This window comes from Taeniopygia guttata, chromosome 26 (assembly GCF_048771995.1).
Source record: "Taeniopygia guttata chromosome 26, bTaeGut7.mat, whole genome shotgun sequence".
NCBI lineage: Eukaryota > Metazoa > Chordata > Aves > Passeriformes > Estrildidae > Taeniopygia > Taeniopygia guttata.
In genome coordinates this window covers 4,166,805-4,183,845 of record NC_133051.1, presented here as the reverse complement: position 1 = coordinate 4,183,845, position 17,041 = coordinate 4,166,805, and the positions used below count along the sequence as shown (strand labels likewise).

Here is a 17,041-nt window from a genome sequence, read left to right as displayed (position 1 = left end):
CCCTGAGTCTCCTTTTCTCCAGGCTGAGCCCTCCAGCTCCCTCTGATTTGTGCTCTGGGCAGCCTCGAACCCCAATTGAGCAAGGCTGGACCAGATGTGGGGCACAGGTGGGAAATACCAAAGGTCCCCACAGAATTCTTTGCCCCCGGCACACTGAGTCTGGTCCACAGTCACATTCCGCCCCACAGGGATGCTGGACACCCCCAACCCTAAGTGAAGATTTTAACCTGCACCAACCACCTCTGAAGACTGAACATGTGGAGGTTCCAGCAGCCTCATCTGAGACAGAGGTTCCCAGATGTGGCACCACCTCCTGCCTGTGCCACACTCTGTGTTTACCAAACTCCTGAGCAGAGCTAAACCAAGGCTTGCCACCAGAGTGGGAAGTGGGCCTGATCCCCAATGTGGTGCCAAGGAGGAGATGGGACCCTCTCCTGTTTTATCTTCCCACTGGTGGGTGCTTTTCAGGAATGTGCATCCCAGTTCCTTTATTTCAGCTTCCCCTGAAAAGGCACCTGTACTGTAGCTGTAAAATGCTTGTGCTTTTATGGATGATGGATATTGTTATGCCATGAGAACTGTGGGAGAAACAGGGAATTTTAGCACAAACAACTTGCAATTCCAGAAAGATGGAAGCAAAGTCAAAGCTTCTATTTTATTAATTCTTACTTTATTCATTTATAAATACTGTTGTGTTTACAAGCATCATAGCTGTGAATATTATTCCCAAACTTTCAAACACATAATACTTATAATACTATATAACAACAACCAGTAAAACAAATCATTCATCTCAGGGTTTGAAAGGCCACTCAAAAGTTGCATAAAAATACATTCTCTCCCCATCTCGTCCGCCAGTCCTGCTTCTCCAAGGAGTTTATTTACAAAGAGCCATCACCAAACTTGCAGCCACAACAGGTGGGTTCACCCCAAGCAATAAAAATTAACTCACCCCAAGCAATTGCTTAGAAAAAAAAGCTCATGTTCCCCAAGGGAGACCATGTCTGGCAAATGCTCTGGTTCCAAGAGGGATCAATTTTAAAACCTATCGCCAAGCACAGGGTTTGAGGTGTTCTGTTTGTCACCTCCTCAGTGCACTGGTTTTGTCAGGCATGAAGTGAGACAAAAAAAATCCATTCTCAAGAATTTGATTTGCAGTTGTGCTGTCACCACGAGACGCTCACAGCTTTGGCTGATCGGGGACACTGAGCTGTGGGGGCCCAGGGCTCGGGAGAATCCAGTGCTAAGCAGATACTTCATCTAAAGTGGTTTGGCTTTGCAAGGGGCCACTCAGAGGAACGAGCCTCCCACAGCCTTTGCACTCTGCTCCTTGGGAAAAAGCGCAGTGAGTGTCCTGGTAACAAAAACAGGGGCAAAACATCAGTGCAGGATGGATTTGTCAGATTGGGTTGAACCCTCTCCCTAAAACAGACACCAGGCTTCTTCCTGCTGCCAGGAACCTGCCGGTGAGAACAGGATCTCGATTCTGAACTCCTCCTCATCCTGCTGGGGTGCATGGCCTGAGGTGCCAGCCCAGCTGGGGAGCATCAACTCCTCCACGTGGCACAGACAGGACCGGGCTCCTGATCCCTGATCTCCTGACCAGAGCAGAGCCCGAGGCTGAAGCGAGGAGTGGGAACCAAGAGAGAAAACATCAAGAACGGCAGAAGTACTCACAGAAAGAGTGCACCAAGAGGGAACGGCGTGCAGGGGAAGCACTGACTGGATCTCAAGACTTAAAGCTGTTAAATAGAGCAGGGTTCAAATCAAGGAATATAAAAAGGATGCCTGGCTTAGGCAGTGCTCTGCAGAAACCCTGATGCCTTTACCAGCTTTGGTCTCTTCCTCCCAAAGCTCAGCAGCAGAGGCAGGGCCTCAGTGTACCAGGAGAAGCGGTGCCTCAGCTGCACAAACGGCTCCACCAGCTGAAGAGTGGTCAGAGCTGCCTGGGGAGAACTGGCAGCTTCAGGAAGAGCAAGAGAGGTGGAAACAGGAAGGACAGGGAGGGGAGGGGGGGAAAAATAGAGAATTAGGGAGGAAAAAACCAAAGAGAGAAAACCCCAGAGAGAGGAAAACAGAGATGCTTTCTGAGGCAATAACCAGCAAAAGGTTTGAAAGAGCCCAGGATTGCCCAATAGAGGTAAGTGTCACCCTGCTGAGCAAGCTCAAGTATTCTGCTCATGTTCAAGTATCTCATCTCTCTTGTAGTGGAGAGTCCCCCCAGCAAGAGCCAGCAGAGCTGCTCAGGAACATGGTACAGCTGCTCCATGGCCACCTCCAGGTTCAGTGACCAAGAACTGCTGCCCTTAGCCAGAGAGAGCCTGGGGAGTTGAAGGACAAAGGGGATGAAAGGACAAATATGGAAGGATGTAGATGGGAGAATGTTTTGGATACAGCAGGATGTCTCTTGAGAGGGAAGGTACTGTTTGAGAGGAGTCTGTTAATGGGAAGCTGAACAGACCTGATGAACAGTCCCACAGCATGGAGAGAGGAGCCAATGTCTAAATGCCCATGGGAGAGAACAATTCCAAACTGTTTAGAGTGCATGTAACATTTAAGAGGAGTATTTCTGGGGGTTTCCTTCAAGGTCAAAGCTGATCACAAATTTCTGACAGGTCAGAAGACTTTCATAATGGTGATTCAGTTACCAGCAGCGCCTTGTCCCTCTGACACTGACACACCCTGACCTCTCCAAGGTGTGTAGGACAGGATGCTGGCATTCTCTGTCCACAAATCCTGCTGCTAATCAAAGGGAGGGTACCTGAAATACCAGACCAGGCTCTGCTATGGGGCTCTGCCTTCAGGGAGGCAGCGGGAGAATGTCCCAGATGGCTTTTGGGAAGGGGAGGCTGGTTTCTGGCATGGGCACAGCTCCCCACAAGGTGATTCCCACTCACACACAGGTTCGAGCAGCAGAGGGTCTGTAGGGGTTCAAGTTTGTCCTTCAGAAAGCTCAGCAAGTGCCTGGGATATATCCTGTCCCAAGGAACAAGTGTCCAGGTGGCAACTGGATGCTACCAAGCACAGAGACAGGAGCCCTGGAAGGACACAATGTGACACAGGATCACCCAGGCTGTGGGGGAAAGGAAGGATGAGGGATAAGGGTCTGACACTGAGTGTCAGCACTGATGTTACTGAACAGGTTCAAAATCTTATCTAAGATAGAAGACCTAGTCTACTGGGACAAGAAGAGAAGGTGTCTGTGCAAAACAGCTCATCAGCCTGTGACAAACGTTAGCTCTGGTGGCTTTCACAGCATCACGTTTAACCAGAGTCCCACATCTCTCACTGGGCTGATGTGCATCCTCAGAGTCCCAGCCCATGTTCACATTTCCCACCTGTAAAGGGTTTGGATATGCTGGGTTAGTTCTTCAGGTGTCACTTTTTGCAGTAGGAGCTTCCCACTCCAGGTGAGAGTCCAAAACCAAATACTGAGCTTTTGGAAGAAGTTTTGGCAGCTCAAACCCGGTCCTCACATTTCTCCCTTGAATAAAATGTCCGAGATACCACAACATGCATAAGGTAAAAAAATAAAATGGCAGGGGGTGTATTGGGGGAAATAGGGGTAGAAAGGGAATGTACAGCAAACGGCAGGGCAAGGCAGGTGTGACATTGATCCCACAGCTGAAACACTTGCTGTACGAGACGGGAAGAAAAGGGGGTAGGGCTCGGTGGTGGGGTTGGCAGCTGGTGTAGGACACCCCTCCTCATCCTTCCTTTGCTCTGGATTCCTATTTGGAGAGTTTGCTGATGACACGAATGAGGGCTCCGTTCTCATCCTTCAGCCTTTGGTTGTCTGACTTCAGCTCTGTCAAAATCTGTGGAGAGACAAAGACAAAGTGGGATCAGAGGGGCTCAGGGGGCCGGAGGGGACACTGCATCCCCTCCACCCAGTACACTTCCATGGCTCTGCAGCATCTCCAGAGCTTTTACAAGCTGGCTGCCAGGCGTGAGGGGTGAGAGGGGCCTCGAGCACAGCACTGACCAGGGAGCCCTGAGCCAGGGAGCCCCTGGTGCAAAGCAAGGCCACAGCCCCAGCAGCAGGTCAGGACCAGACCAGCAGACAAATAAGCTGGTTTTCCTGATATGCTTTTTCCATTTTGCCAGGACTAGAAGGGAAACCAAAGATCTGGAATGTTCATTTAGGACTGGACCTTGCCAAATCTCTTTAGAATACCCACAAATCTCCTTGGGACCCTACAGATGTGTAACAGTCTCCAGTGCCAAGGCCAGAGGACTGGTAGAACACTGGAGGTACCTCCTGGATGCTCAACTGAGGTTGCAACAGACAAAAGCCTTTGGAAATAGAGAAGAATAGCTTCAACAAGACCCTTCCAGTATTTCCCATTGTTAAACCCTGCTGACTTCCTGTGCTGCAGTAGGTGATGTTCTGTGGGTCGTTCCCAGCCACTGGGCACCAGAGGGAGACCCCTGCTCCTGAGTGGGGTGTGACACACAAGGGGTCACTCCCACCACGGGTGCCAGCACATCACAGGGTGAGCAGCCCACAACCATGGTACCTGTATGAGCTCAGCCACGACTTCCCTCTGCCAAGGTGTATCTTGGAGGAATTCCCTCAAATTAAAAATCTGCACTAAATCTTCTCCTTTCTCCTAACCTGGTGTTTCAGCTTTGATCACAATGTTCTGCCCCGCTCCACCTCCAGTCCCTCCATTATCACCAGCTCTGAGTGTGGGCAGCTCCTGGGGCAGTACCAACTCCCACCAGAGCAATTCCCTTCTTCCACGGCTGGGCCAAACTATGGTGGGCCCCAACACACCCAACACACCCAACTCCATCCCTGTGGGCACTGCTGGTGGATGTTTCAGGTGGGAGGATTTTTAGAGAGGGAGGAGGGGTTGGTGCTGCATGGTAGCACATTGTGGGAAGGGTAAATCCGTGTGCTGGGCTGGCCAGAGCTCCAGCCAGTGATGCTGAGTGTGCCTCCCTGGACCCAGTGCTGGTGTGACAGCTGCATCACCATGGCTGGGCTGCCACCAGAACAGCACTCTTGGCTCCTTGTGCCATTTCTCATGGCCAAATAAGAGGCATTGCCATCACCATCCCCAAAGTGATCAGGAACTCAGAGACACAGCAGAGCTCTTGACATCTCTGCACTGCTGATTCCTACTGAGCTTCACTTGCCACTCACACTGGTGCTTCCCAGTGCCCTGCAAGACCCCACCACCCACTGGGCAGTCCTGTCAGGCCCCTGTCACTGCCTGGGGTGGCTCTGCAGTGCCCATTGCTGTGATAATGGGCATATGAAGTCCTGACACTCGTTTTGGTAGAGAGAATCTGTCACAGTTCCCAGAAACGCTGCGAGAGAGAACCGCTCTAGTCCCAGGGCTCAGCTGGAGCCCGATGGGGCTGTGCCTCACGGGGGCTTCGTGAGACCTGTGTCACTTATTTGAAAATGAAAGAGTGTAAGTACATGCTAAATAAGTGCCTCTGGACACGTTTCCTGGTCATAACCCAGCTCCACCAGTGCCCAATGAGGCTTCCTGAAAAGCTGCACATCAGCCTTAGACAACACAAGCCCAGGGCGTTCCTCCCTTTGAAGCAGAGTAGTCTCGAGTCAGGTCAAATAACCCCATGGGAACAGGCTGGAAGTTTCCAGCAGCTTTACAGATGTCTCAGAGGGATGGTGAGCAGAGATGTGGCCCAGCCCCAGGGAATGGCAGGGCTGCCCACGATGCAGCGTTGGTGTCACCTCGGTTTGGGCTGCAGGCTGCTCTGAGCAGCAGGGCTGTGTGTAACCTGGGCCACTGGAGAACACGGCTCCTCAGAAACCACGTGCACTCAGGGAAATGAGAGTCACTGAAAAGCACTGCTGCCAGACTGTGGTACATCTGGCAGAGCTTAAACCAGTGCCATCACTGTACAGCTGTGATGTCCACAGACACCACTGCAGCAGAGCTTACACCTACCAGCAACATCCTGTGTTAGACCTACTAAAAGAGTTGAAAATAAATCAGCAGAGCTCACAGACCATGGCTCTCCCCCAGCTTGAGCACTGGCAGGGAACTGCAAACCTGTAAGTGAGGAAGGAAGTATGAGCCTCAGCCAGAGCACAGGGGGGATGGAAGGGCAGTGATAACATGGGCACATCCTGGGAGGAGGAGAGGTGACTTGCAGGTTGTGAAACATAATTTCTTTGAGTCTGGAAATAATTTTACCCAATTTTCCCTCTCAGATCTCAGAGCATGTGGGGAAGGAGAATGACTTAAACTCACAGTTTATGAGAAGAAATGAGGCAGGGTCAGGTTGGAGGATAGTTCCACAGATTAAAACCAGAAAGGCTGTGAGATCATGTCACCTGACCATCTGCACAATCCAGGGCACACGATGTAACACCCAACTCTCCTGGCCCTTGTGACACACATGTGGGCTTGAGCTGAGACTCCTGGAAAGGGGAAGCCACAATTCCCCTGATTAGTTTGTTTCTATGGTTAATCAGCCTTGATATAATTTGTGTGCTAAGAATAGATTTTTTATTCTGTGGTGCCATTTCCAGCCCACAAGAGCACACAACTTCTTGTGTCCCAAGGGATGTGAATATCCCTACTAACCTGCAAAGGATAGGTAGGGCTCCAGGAAAGGAGCATTTACAGCTTTATTTTAGCATTGAGCCAATGAAGTTAGCAGGAAGAGATGCAATTTAACCGTGTGATACATGAGGGCAAAGCTTAGGGAAGACTCTTCCTTGGGTTTCCACCATTAATTGTCCTGCACTGGATTTAAAGTAGAAGATGAAAACACAGAGTGCTCCTGGTCTGGTTCCTGCTGCATCCGCTCTCTGTGCCAGCCCACAGGAGGCAGGGGGGAGCTGAGCCTGTGGACTCATACTGAAAAAATTCAGTTTAAAATAAGGAAAGGAGCTTGTCCTTTTTGTTCAAGTGACCAAGAAAACCTGCTGAGGACAACTCAGTTTGTAGTCTTTCTAAACATACCCTTTCTGTCTAAAATGTTTGCTTTTCACAACATCCCTGAAAACTTCCTGACTTTGGATAATCTGCTTTGCTGAGTGCCAGCTTCTCCCTGAACTAAGTCCAATTAAAAAAGAATTATATTATAAGCAGACATGTAGCATAAACCACTTATTTTCAGGTGTCCAAGGCCAGGTTGGACAGGGCTTGGAGCAACCTGGTCTAGTGGAAGGTGTCCCTGCCCATGGCAGGGGGTGGAACGAGATGAACTTTAACGCCCCTTCCAACACAAACCATTCTGTGGGTGTGTTTCAAGGCAAAGTACCAGGCAAGGAGCTGCTGGCACTGCCAAGCCACCCCAAAGCCATTCCCAGTGCTAAGCTGGCAAAGGCAGCAGCATCTGCCAAGCAGAGCAAGAGCCAGCAGGGCGAGCAGAGCTCCAGCAAAGCCCTGCCGTGGCAGCAGCACCATGCTCTGGGAATTTGGAGATCCTTTGCCACAAGCTTTTGAGCCACCAGACACCCTGGAGAGCAGAGGCGAGCGGGAAGCGCCTGGCCAGGAGCGAGACCTGCCTGGAAGAGTGGAGAGGGAGGCAAGATGAGCTGGAGGGGAAGCAGCTACAGCTCCTCTGATTCCGAGGGCTTGGCGGGCAGAGAAAGTCTGGCTACGACCCGGGTCAGAGCCCTGTTCTCAGCCAGCAGTTGCTCATTCATCTGCCTCAGAGTGTGAATCTGTTTGAGCTGGTGGAGATTCTGCAGAGTGAAAGGAGTGGACAGAGAAATACAGAGAGAACATCATGGAAACGAATGGGCACAGAAATGGGAGTTTAGTCCATAGGCAGTGAAAGAAAAAAAGAGAATAAAAGAAATTAGTAGCAGTGAGTGCTGGATGGGGAAAGCCTGACAACACACCAAGGATATTCTGGGAATCAGCCCTTTCTCCAGGGGTCCCCAAAGTCTTAAAAAAGGTCAACTACAGGGATTTCCCACCACAAAGCAGGATTACATTCTAGTTTATCCAGACAGCCCTGGGACTTGGGAACTGCTGTTAGACCTATCACCAGTGACTTAACACCTAGAGAGGCTCCGAGAGCACTGCTGGGAACTGAGAATTTCTTTAAAACTCCTTTTCTTCATGTATCTCTAGAAGCCAAAGCAGCTGTGTGGAGCAAAGATAAATCAGAACTTCCTAGAAGATCCTAAAGGCACAGACAGAAGCACCTAAAAGTGTCATTGTCCCACAGCAGATCATCAAGACAGGTACTGTGTCTGCTTGTGTCTCTCATCCTTAAGTGAGGCTCCTGGGTCTGTCTAGGCTCAGTTCTGACAAAACCTCTGGGGTTTGGGAGAGTTTCTCATCCCTGCCCAGATTCAACTCTTCTCTGTCTCAGGGCTCAATTGATCTCTGAACTTCAGAGGGGACGAGTCCGAACCTCTTAAACTGCTCCTGAATGAGAGCATCTCCCACAGTGGGGATGTATCAGGAGGGCATTCCTAGTGACAGAGGCAATGAGGGGCACAGGACAGGGCAGAGACCGAGCCTCACACTTGGGCTTGCACAGGAACAGACTGGACATGGGTACAAACTGGGGCTTGCACAAGTACAAACCGGGCACAGGTACAAACTGGGGCTTGCACAGGTGCGGCAGCAAAGGGAGGTTGGGAACAGAAGAGCCATGAGGAAGCAGAACAGGAAAATGGTACAAGCCATGCAGGCCAGGGCCACAAGAATGACACTGTTCCCAGCAATGCCAAAGTGAATTCATGTGCTGGACATTTACACCACTGCAGGTGCCAGGAGATACCAAGAGCTGTGGAGCTGCTTCCTGAGCAGCATCCCTGCCCTCCTCCCTTCTGAGAGGTTGGGCAGCTGGCCACAAGAAAACAAGGACCCCTCCTGAGCAAGAACCCATCCTGCATGATGGAGGGAGCCCCAACACTGGGCAGGGGCAGGCAGGAAACATCCACAAGAAGAGTTGTAAATTCAAGTGACAAAATCCCAGTCCCAAACCAAAGCAGTCCCACAAAGCACCATATTCCTCCCCATGTCCACTTAGTGGCAGAAGAAGACAGAGGGAAGAGTCTATGGGGAAGAGGGCTCCTTTCTACCATTTCATTACCAAAAAGCACTCAAAGGGAGGTGCTGTCTGTCCTGAACAAGGAGCACCATGAAAGAATCTACTGTGACACAAAGACAGTGACCATCCAACCAACCTGCACTACTCAGGTTGCCCAGAGAAGCTGTGGCCATCCCATACCTGGCAGTGAACAAGGCCAGGTTGGACAGGGCTTGGAGCAACATGGGATGGTGGAAGGTGTCTCTGCCCATGGCAGGGGGTAAATGAGAAGGGCACCTTCCAACCCAAACCAGTCTGGGATTTTGTATGACCCAGAGCTGACTGCAGCTGGCAAGGAATCTGCTGTGTCCCAGGACATTTTGTCCAAGGGCTCACTTCTGTACAAAACTGAAGCACTCTGTATAACCCCCAACCATCAGCTCCATTTTTAGCTGCCCAAAAGCACTACATTTACCCTCCATGACAGAATGAAGACACCTCTTTGAACAGCTTTAAAAAACCAAGAGAAGCAAGACAGGAAGGCAGGGAGGCAGCAAAGGATGGGTTTTGAGGCCCTGAGATCATCAAACTGACAGAGCAGCTCCTGGGACACATAAACACAGTTCTGACACTGGATAATCAACAGATCCCAAAACAGAGCTACAGCAAACAAACTGCAGGAAAGCTGCAGGGACTCCTCAGCAGTGAGATCCCTGCTCACCATATCCCATCCATCCATCCATCCATCCATCCATCCATCCATCCATCCATCCATCCATCCATCCATCCCTTCGCCCACCCAAGATTTGACGGCTGCCACTGTGCTCAGTGAGGACAGATGGACATGGCACAGCTGTGCTGTGATACATCACACCAGGAGCTGCTGGAAGATGGTTGTACTGGAATAGTCACTTCCTTTGATAGCACCAAAAACAGTTGAGGATACTTGGTCTGTTCACTCTGGAGAAGAGGAGCCTGAGGTCAGACCTCACCAGGGGCTGCAGCTCCTCCCAAGTGGCAGCTCCAATCTCTGCTCTCTGAGCAGGGACAGGACCCAGGCAGCAGCTGGAGCTGTGTCAGGGGAGATTTAGGTTGGCTATCAGGAAAAGGCTCTTCCCCAGAGGGTGCTGGGCACTGCTCAGGCTGCCCAGGGAATGAGCACAGCCCTGAGGCTGCCAGAGCTCCAGGAGTGTTTGGACAGTGCTGCCAGGGATGCCCAGGGTGGGATTGTTGGAGTGTCTGTGCAGGGCAGGGGTTGGACTGTGGGTCCCTTTCAATTCAGGATATTCCATGAATTTATGATACACAGATAACAAAGACCCTCTGTTTTATAACAGGGCTCACAGCTGGCAGAAAGCATCTAACATACGTAGTAGGGGCATCGTGCTATGAGAGCTGGAAAGGACTGTGATCATTTCAGAGACCACCTTTGTTTTTCCACACCAGCACAGCGCGGAACCTCAGCATGGTCCCATCAACCACTGCTCAGCCTCCACATGCTGCACAGCCCACAGAAAGGATGATTTCTGTAAAAATGTGTGTCTGCTGCAGGTAGGCCAGGCTCCTGTTTATGCACCAAATCCAGCAAAGGCTGGGAAGCTGGGACTGAAGCCAAGGGCAAAGAGCAGGATCTGGATGGTACCGCTGTGATTGCTTATCACTCTGCTTGATACTTGGCTTAGCAAAAACAGGTTTCTCAATCCTCTGTACCTGCCTTCAATTAACAGATTTTGTGCCTGCAACACTAAATAAAAATGCCCAGAGCCTGCACGATGGCTGAAGCCAGGAACTACAGCATTGCTGTGGAATAAAGGAGCTTCTGTGACCTTCAAGAACAATTGCTGTATTAAGTTGGGACCTCGGGCACTTGGCATTGAATTCAGCTCAGTGCAAATGTTAATTTTCTTTCTCCTGCCTCAGCCAAGGTTCTGGATCTCCAAACTGTGCACTCAGGAAATGCTGCATTGCTCTGTCAGCTTTGCAAGAGAAGGTCCGAGGAGCAGCTCTGCCATCAAGGTTCTTCAGGTTACCAAGCCTGTCTTGCTCCTCTTCACTTCTCTATGGCTTTGGTAGCAGGGGTCACATTCCAGACAGGAACAAAGCTTATTCTCTCAAACACAGGCTGAAGTACTGTACATTTCTGCCTCCTCTTCCTCAAAAGTCAGCTGCAAGGAGAGGACAGCCCTGGCCAGGACATCTCATGTGCACAACTGGACAGACACCCCTGGATCCAACAGCCGCATGTGAGTCTTGCTGGATTCAAAGACTAGTGGGAAGAATTCCCAAAAACAACCTGAGACCTAATCACCTGACAGGTTTGGTTGTTTCCACTTGCTGCTTTCCACATTGAAGGAAACTGGTGGATTTGCCTTTTCCTTCACAATTCCTTATTTATTCCTTCTGACTCTGCACAACAGCTACTCAGGTAGTGCAAGGAGCAAGAATGAAAGTCCAGACAGAATGAGTAGATTCCTTCCTGGCTCATCTCCCACACTAGTGACTAACAGGGATGCTCTTCAGAGGTTTATCTCCCTCCAGGCAAACAGCAGGGCTTCAAGGTATCATGAAAGTGATCACAACAGTTTCCTTTTGGAAAGGTCCAATTCAATGCTTCTTTCTTAAGAGATTTTATATTCCTTTTTTTTTGAGTAGATATCAAACAAGACATGTCACAGTGCCCCCAGGTACTCACTACATGCTTAAGGCTTTGTAAAAACTAGTAAAAATGTAGTAGCATCTCAGAAAAGAGATTTTCCAAATTCCTGTCTATTTGTTCTACTAACAAAAGGCCACTTTGGTTGTCTGATGCAGCAAGAACAGGCAGAGAGCAGAGTCAGCACCACTTTCAAGGACCTGAAGCTCATTTTCAGCTGGACCACAGGTTCCTTCAGCTCATGGGTCTCAAGGCAGTGTGAGAACATGTCCAACCTCCAGCAGCGCTTCTCCTTCTGCACTGTCTTGGCTTCCACGGCTCTGCAGCTCCAGAACACCTGAGCTGGAGGTGCTCTGGCTGTGTCCAACTGACCCTACAGGCACCTTCCCTCACTAATTGCTTTCCAGAGCAGTATGTTTCCAGACTGAGGCCACTAGAGGCCACCACCTTGTCTTCTTACTCCATGGGCTGAAGTCGCAGGTTTGCAGTGATCTGCAGAGCTGAAGGACCAGCATAAACTGCTCATGCCTGTATCTCTCCTGAAGACCAAAATTCTGTAATTACAGGAAAGTCTCTGTGCAGTTAAAGGTTCGTAATTGCTCAATGAACAAAGAGTTTGGAATTTAGACATATTCAATCCCTTCTTCTTCTCCTCCTGGCTCACACACCTATGCTTATTTTCTCCTCTCTGAGAGATCAAGAGCCTTTACAGCAAGAATCCACCATATAATTGTGCTACTCATTGCAGCAGAAGATGCAGCACAAGCCAATGGTCCTTTCAAAGGTATGTTCTTGGTAGAAACACAAAGCTTCAAATAGAAACAAAGTTGGAACTTCCTCCAGGGTGGCAGGAAGTCATTTCTGTCAGCACATGATGCAGGGAAAGCTCTCAGGTGGGTCCTTTCTTCTGACAGCAGCTTGTTGCCACCTGCTCATGTTGAAAGGGAAGGAAAGCCCGGGGCAGAGCAAAGGGGACACTCACTCTGTGAACACGAGCACTGACAGGGCAGAAGGTGACGCAGCGCTGCCGAACTGGGGTGAGGCTTTAGGGCTGTGTGGGCAGCCAGACGCTGCTGGGGCCCTGCAGGGCTCCCCTCACGGCCACAGCCGCCCTGGAAGCCACGCCATGGCAGCGAGAATGTGCCGGAGCACCAGTGGCCACGGCTCGTGACAGCAAGCCATGCTGCACATCCCATCAGGAAGCAGCTCCTCTTTGCTGGAATTATCCCAGGCTGCCGTGGCCTCCCAGTGACATGCTTTGGGAAGGGAGTATAGGAACACAACCACTCTGTGTTTTATCCTGGCCAGTGTGCGTGAGTCAAAAGCCAGCTTTGTCTTCTTACCCATCCGGAGAGAACCTCAGTGGCTTAACTCGGGCTGCAGACTAGTCAGAGCACAGGGCGTCAGCACACTGGAACTCAGCGAGGCCACAAAAAGTTAGTTTGGGAAGGCATTTAAGGAGAACAGCTTTCACCATTCTCGGATCAAACAGCAGAACAAATCAAACATAGGAGCAATCAGATGAATGAGAACCAGGACAGTTTATTAGCATTTCATGTTTGGAGAACAGGGCCATTAAAGCAAGTTCTGACTGCAGAAAGGAAAATGAGATCCTTCCCATGGACACCTTTAGCATCCTCCTCCTGGGTGAGAATCCCCAAAGACATGAATACAAAGCATATAAAATGGAATAGACAGAGTGAACATTATTTCTTACCTTCATTTCCTCCTCCATTTCAGAGAGTTTCCGCTCCAAGGCTCGTTTCTCCTGTTTACAAGGATTTATGACAAAGAAGGTCACAAGGATTTGGAAGAAAAATTTACAGTATATTTTCTTTTAAAGAAAACTAGGAGTCTTGTGTTTCTGTAGCAGCATTCCCTGAAGAGTATCCCAAAGCAAGGCAGAGGTTACAACCAGGAGCTGATCAGATAGGAGAGGGCAGCTGGCAAACCAGCAGGGATATAAGCTGGGTCTGTCTGGGCAGATCACAAGCTCTATTCAAAACCCTAATGAAATTATTCCCCATTTTCAGTGATCCCAGTTCTCAGGAGCTGCTGATGTAATGTGATTTTGAGCTCTGTAGGTGAAGCCATAGATTTACTTATACTCCACTAAAGGTGGCAACAAGAAAAGTCACTGAGCTGCTCAAATAGGAAACAGAACAAGGAAATTCCCTGCCTGGAAATCCTGTTTCTCCCAGATAATCCAAGGCTGCAAAGCTGACTGCCTTTGGTGCATTTTAGAAAGTGAGGATTAGCATCTGCTGTGTGAGTGGCCTCAGCTACGCCTGTGCCAAAGTAAGGAGAACTGTCCTTCAAGTGATTTTCCCAAGGGGCTCAAACTGCTCCAGGGACAGGCCCTAAGATAGGAGGAGTGGGAAACATGCATCAAGACCAAGATTTACACTCTCTCTGTTCTGCTCCTTTCCCCTGTGCAAAGAGCTACAAGGGAAGAAGAGTGAGGAAAAAGCAGCATCTAAGTATGCTGTGGATGATGAGCTCTGAGTCACTTTTTGCCCACTGCAAGAAGTTCATCCAGGGATTCATCAGTGCAAAATGCATGAGCCATCCTGGAAACAGTTAATGCATCTTCACTGAGAACAGCTGGACATGTTTTTACTTTCTAACTCACAGAATTTGTGGCTGTTGTGATCCTAATTGAACAGAAGTTATACAGGATGTTGCCCTGACTTCAACAAGGCCAAGTTCAAGGTCCTGCCCCTGGCTTGGGACAATCCTTGGTATCAACCCAGGCTGGGGAAAGAAGGGATTGAGCCCTTCCAGGATTTTTCCTTGTTCCCCCACCTCCCCAAACCAGTCTTTATTTGTAAGGATCAAGAATGTTTTAAAGTGTAATGGACCAACAGTCTCCCAGTGTGATACAATCCGTTGGGCCTCAGCTGCTTAGAACCAAAGAGAGGAATCAGAACAAAGCTGATGTGCAAAGAGAGCAGCAGAGTCTCAGGCCCTGCAAAGGTCAGAACACAATTATCATTGTGCACTCCTCCTCAAGGCAAAAATACAACTTATCTTTTAATTAATGCTTCCCTTCTAGAAATGACTGCCCTGCACAGCGACACGAGGCACAGGCTGTGACTCAGAAGAAAGCAGAGACACGTACCCTCTTCTCCATCTCCAGCATGCTGGACCGGTCAGAAGTTTTCTCCTGTTTCTGCTATGGAAATTAAAAATAGAAAGTGATTAAACCTGAGAGCACTCACAGGGTGCTAACAAAGGCCAAGACAGCCTACAGATGCTCTTGCTTGGGATGCAACATGTTGATTTAGAAAATTACTTGCTTATTTCTATCTCCTCTATGGCACCTTCCCTCCCAAGAACATCCTTCCAGGAGCTTCCCTCCCTTTCCTATTCTGGAATAAGTGTTGGTTTGTCATGGCCAGTACTCAGTTTCTCCAGTCAGGATCTGGATTTTCCCTTACCTGGGCTGCTTTTTCCAACTTTGCTTTGATATCAGCCAGCTCAAGCTGGGCTTCTTGCAGCTTTGACTTCAGCTTTTGATTTTCAGACAGGGCACTCTCATACAACTGAAATGCAAAACAAGAGCTCAATTAACCAGGCTGCTCCTGGTTAATTATAATTAACCCCATCCTGCCACACTGCTCTGAGCAGACACATGCCCTCAGCACTGAGCTGAGGGGATCACTTTGCTCCCACACATCAACAGATGAGAAGGGAAAACAAAACCAGCTTGGATTCTTTACTTATGTTTTCATAATTCATGAATTAGAAATAAGAAAACAGCTGTTGAATTTTGTAGGGAGTTTAAATACAGCCAAGAGGGGACAATTTTAATTTAGGTAATTCTTTACTCACAGGGTGGTCAAACCCCAGCACAGGGTGCCCAGAGAAGCTGTGGCTGCCTCATCCCTGGAAGTGTCCAGGCCCAGGCTTGACAGGACTTGGAGCAACCTCGATAGCACAAGGTGTCCCTGCCCATGACAGGGGTGGAATGGGATGAGCTTTAAGGTCCCTTCCAACCCAAACCATTGGATTCTTTGAAACAGAGAAAATTAACATAAATGTCTTCTCTTTCTTCCCACTGATTCTTGGGGCCGGTTTCTGCAGCAACAGGCAGGTTCTGCAGTGTGTGCAATGACAATAACCAGTTTAAAAAATCCTACTTTCTTGTAGTCCCTGTTGCTCTCCTCCTCTGCCCGACTGCTGAGGGCGGCGAGCCGGTTCTCCCTGCGGCTGTAGGCACTGGAGCGGCCGGAGGCACGGTCGCTGTAGGACGAGTCACTCGTGGTGGGGTTCGTGGCTGCTTCCAACCTGAAACAGGAGGAAGATCCAGCACTGTGGAGCTGAGGTAACTTGGAACAGCCAGCACAGGGCCCAGCTGGTTGGGACTGGGGGCTATGGCAGACCCAGCTGAGCCGGGGCTCTGGGGTCTATGAGAGCACCCTCCACTTGGCCCTGGGGATCGCTGCCCAAAACCCGGCAGCCACCACCACTACAACAACTGGAAAAACTCCCAGGGTACCAGCCCAGCCTCCCATGGGCACTGACTTCCCAGGAACCTCTCATCTCCATGGTGGGAACCAGCTCCATTTCTAAGAGGGCACTGAGGTAAATAATTTGGGGAGTAAAGAATAGAAGCCAATTGGTGCCACAGCTGAGCTCATGAAAGGACTAAATAGCCTGACCAGGCTGGATTTGAAGGACAGCGAATCCTCAAAGCCATACAAAAACATGCTGCTAATAAATATTACACAAAAAAAAAAAAAAAAAAAAAAAAAAAGAAAAAAAGAAAATTCTTACCTGGAAAGTCTTTCATGCTGAAGGAAAAAAAGAAAAAAGAAAAAAAAAAAAAGAAAGTAAAAGGTAATTAATAACAAGAATTAAACATGCAATTCAAAAACTGCAGAGCTTCCAGGCAGCAGCAATTTCCCACCTCAGATACCAGCACCCAGCTCATGCCAGGCTACACAGAGATTTCCCAGCCCAAAGTGGGAATCTCCAATCTCTGCCTGAATCTTCAACTGCTTCAGCTCCTCTGAAGCACTTAGTTCACTCACCTAAGAAATCCTGACTCTTGCTGTTCAAATCCTCATTTCCAGAACTGAAATGCCTTCCCTGCAATCCAAACTAATCCACTGTTTCCCTTTTCCAGTGAAGTTATTCTTCCTGACTATGATCACTGTGCTGTGTGTGATGTGGGTGCGGGAGAGTAACAGACACAGGGATCTCCCAGTGTTTGTGCTGAACTTGAGAAAATCCCACACACTCTTCTCTCCATGGGCAAGCACCTCCCCGTGGAGAAAAGCTTCACTGTGGCAGACAGAGACACAACAGCAGCAGGAGGGAGGGAGAAGACCCTTACACCAGGGTGGTTGAAGCCTGTATTGGGTTCTTCTTTCCCATCAATCCAAACCTCTGCTGTGC

At 49.4% G+C, this 17,041-nt stretch overlaps 1 protein-coding gene across 10 annotated transcripts in view; it reads right to left on the bottom strand.

The window, feature by feature from the left end:
• Window positions 1-648: 648 nt before the first annotated feature.
• Window positions 649-17,041, bottom strand: part of PPP1R12B (protein phosphatase 1 regulatory subunit 12B) — a 133,579-nt gene continuing 117,186 nt past the window's right edge. For 4 of the 10 annotated variants that reach the window (XM_030255741.4, XM_072918928.1, XM_030255745.4 and 1 more), the window contains 7 exons: window positions 16,418-16,434; window positions 15,781-15,928; window positions 15,079-15,183; window positions 14,760-14,813; window positions 13,356-13,406; window positions 7,502-7,681; window positions 649-3,818 (listed from right to left, as the gene is read on the bottom strand). In XM_030255741.4, coding sequence (XP_030111601.4) covers window positions 7,547-7,681; window positions 13,356-13,406; window positions 14,760-14,813; window positions 15,079-15,183; window positions 15,781-15,928; window positions 16,418-16,434 — 510 coding nt within the window. In that variant the 3' untranslated portion in view covers window positions 649-3,818; window positions 7,502-7,546. Of the gene's footprint in view, window positions 3,819-7,501; window positions 7,682-12,981; window positions 13,056-13,355; window positions 13,407-14,759; window positions 14,814-15,078; window positions 15,184-15,780; window positions 15,929-16,417; window positions 16,435-17,041 lie in introns of those variants that run through there. The other 6 variants (XM_030255742.4, XM_030255750.4, XM_072918925.1 and 3 more) reach the window with 5 other exon arrangements.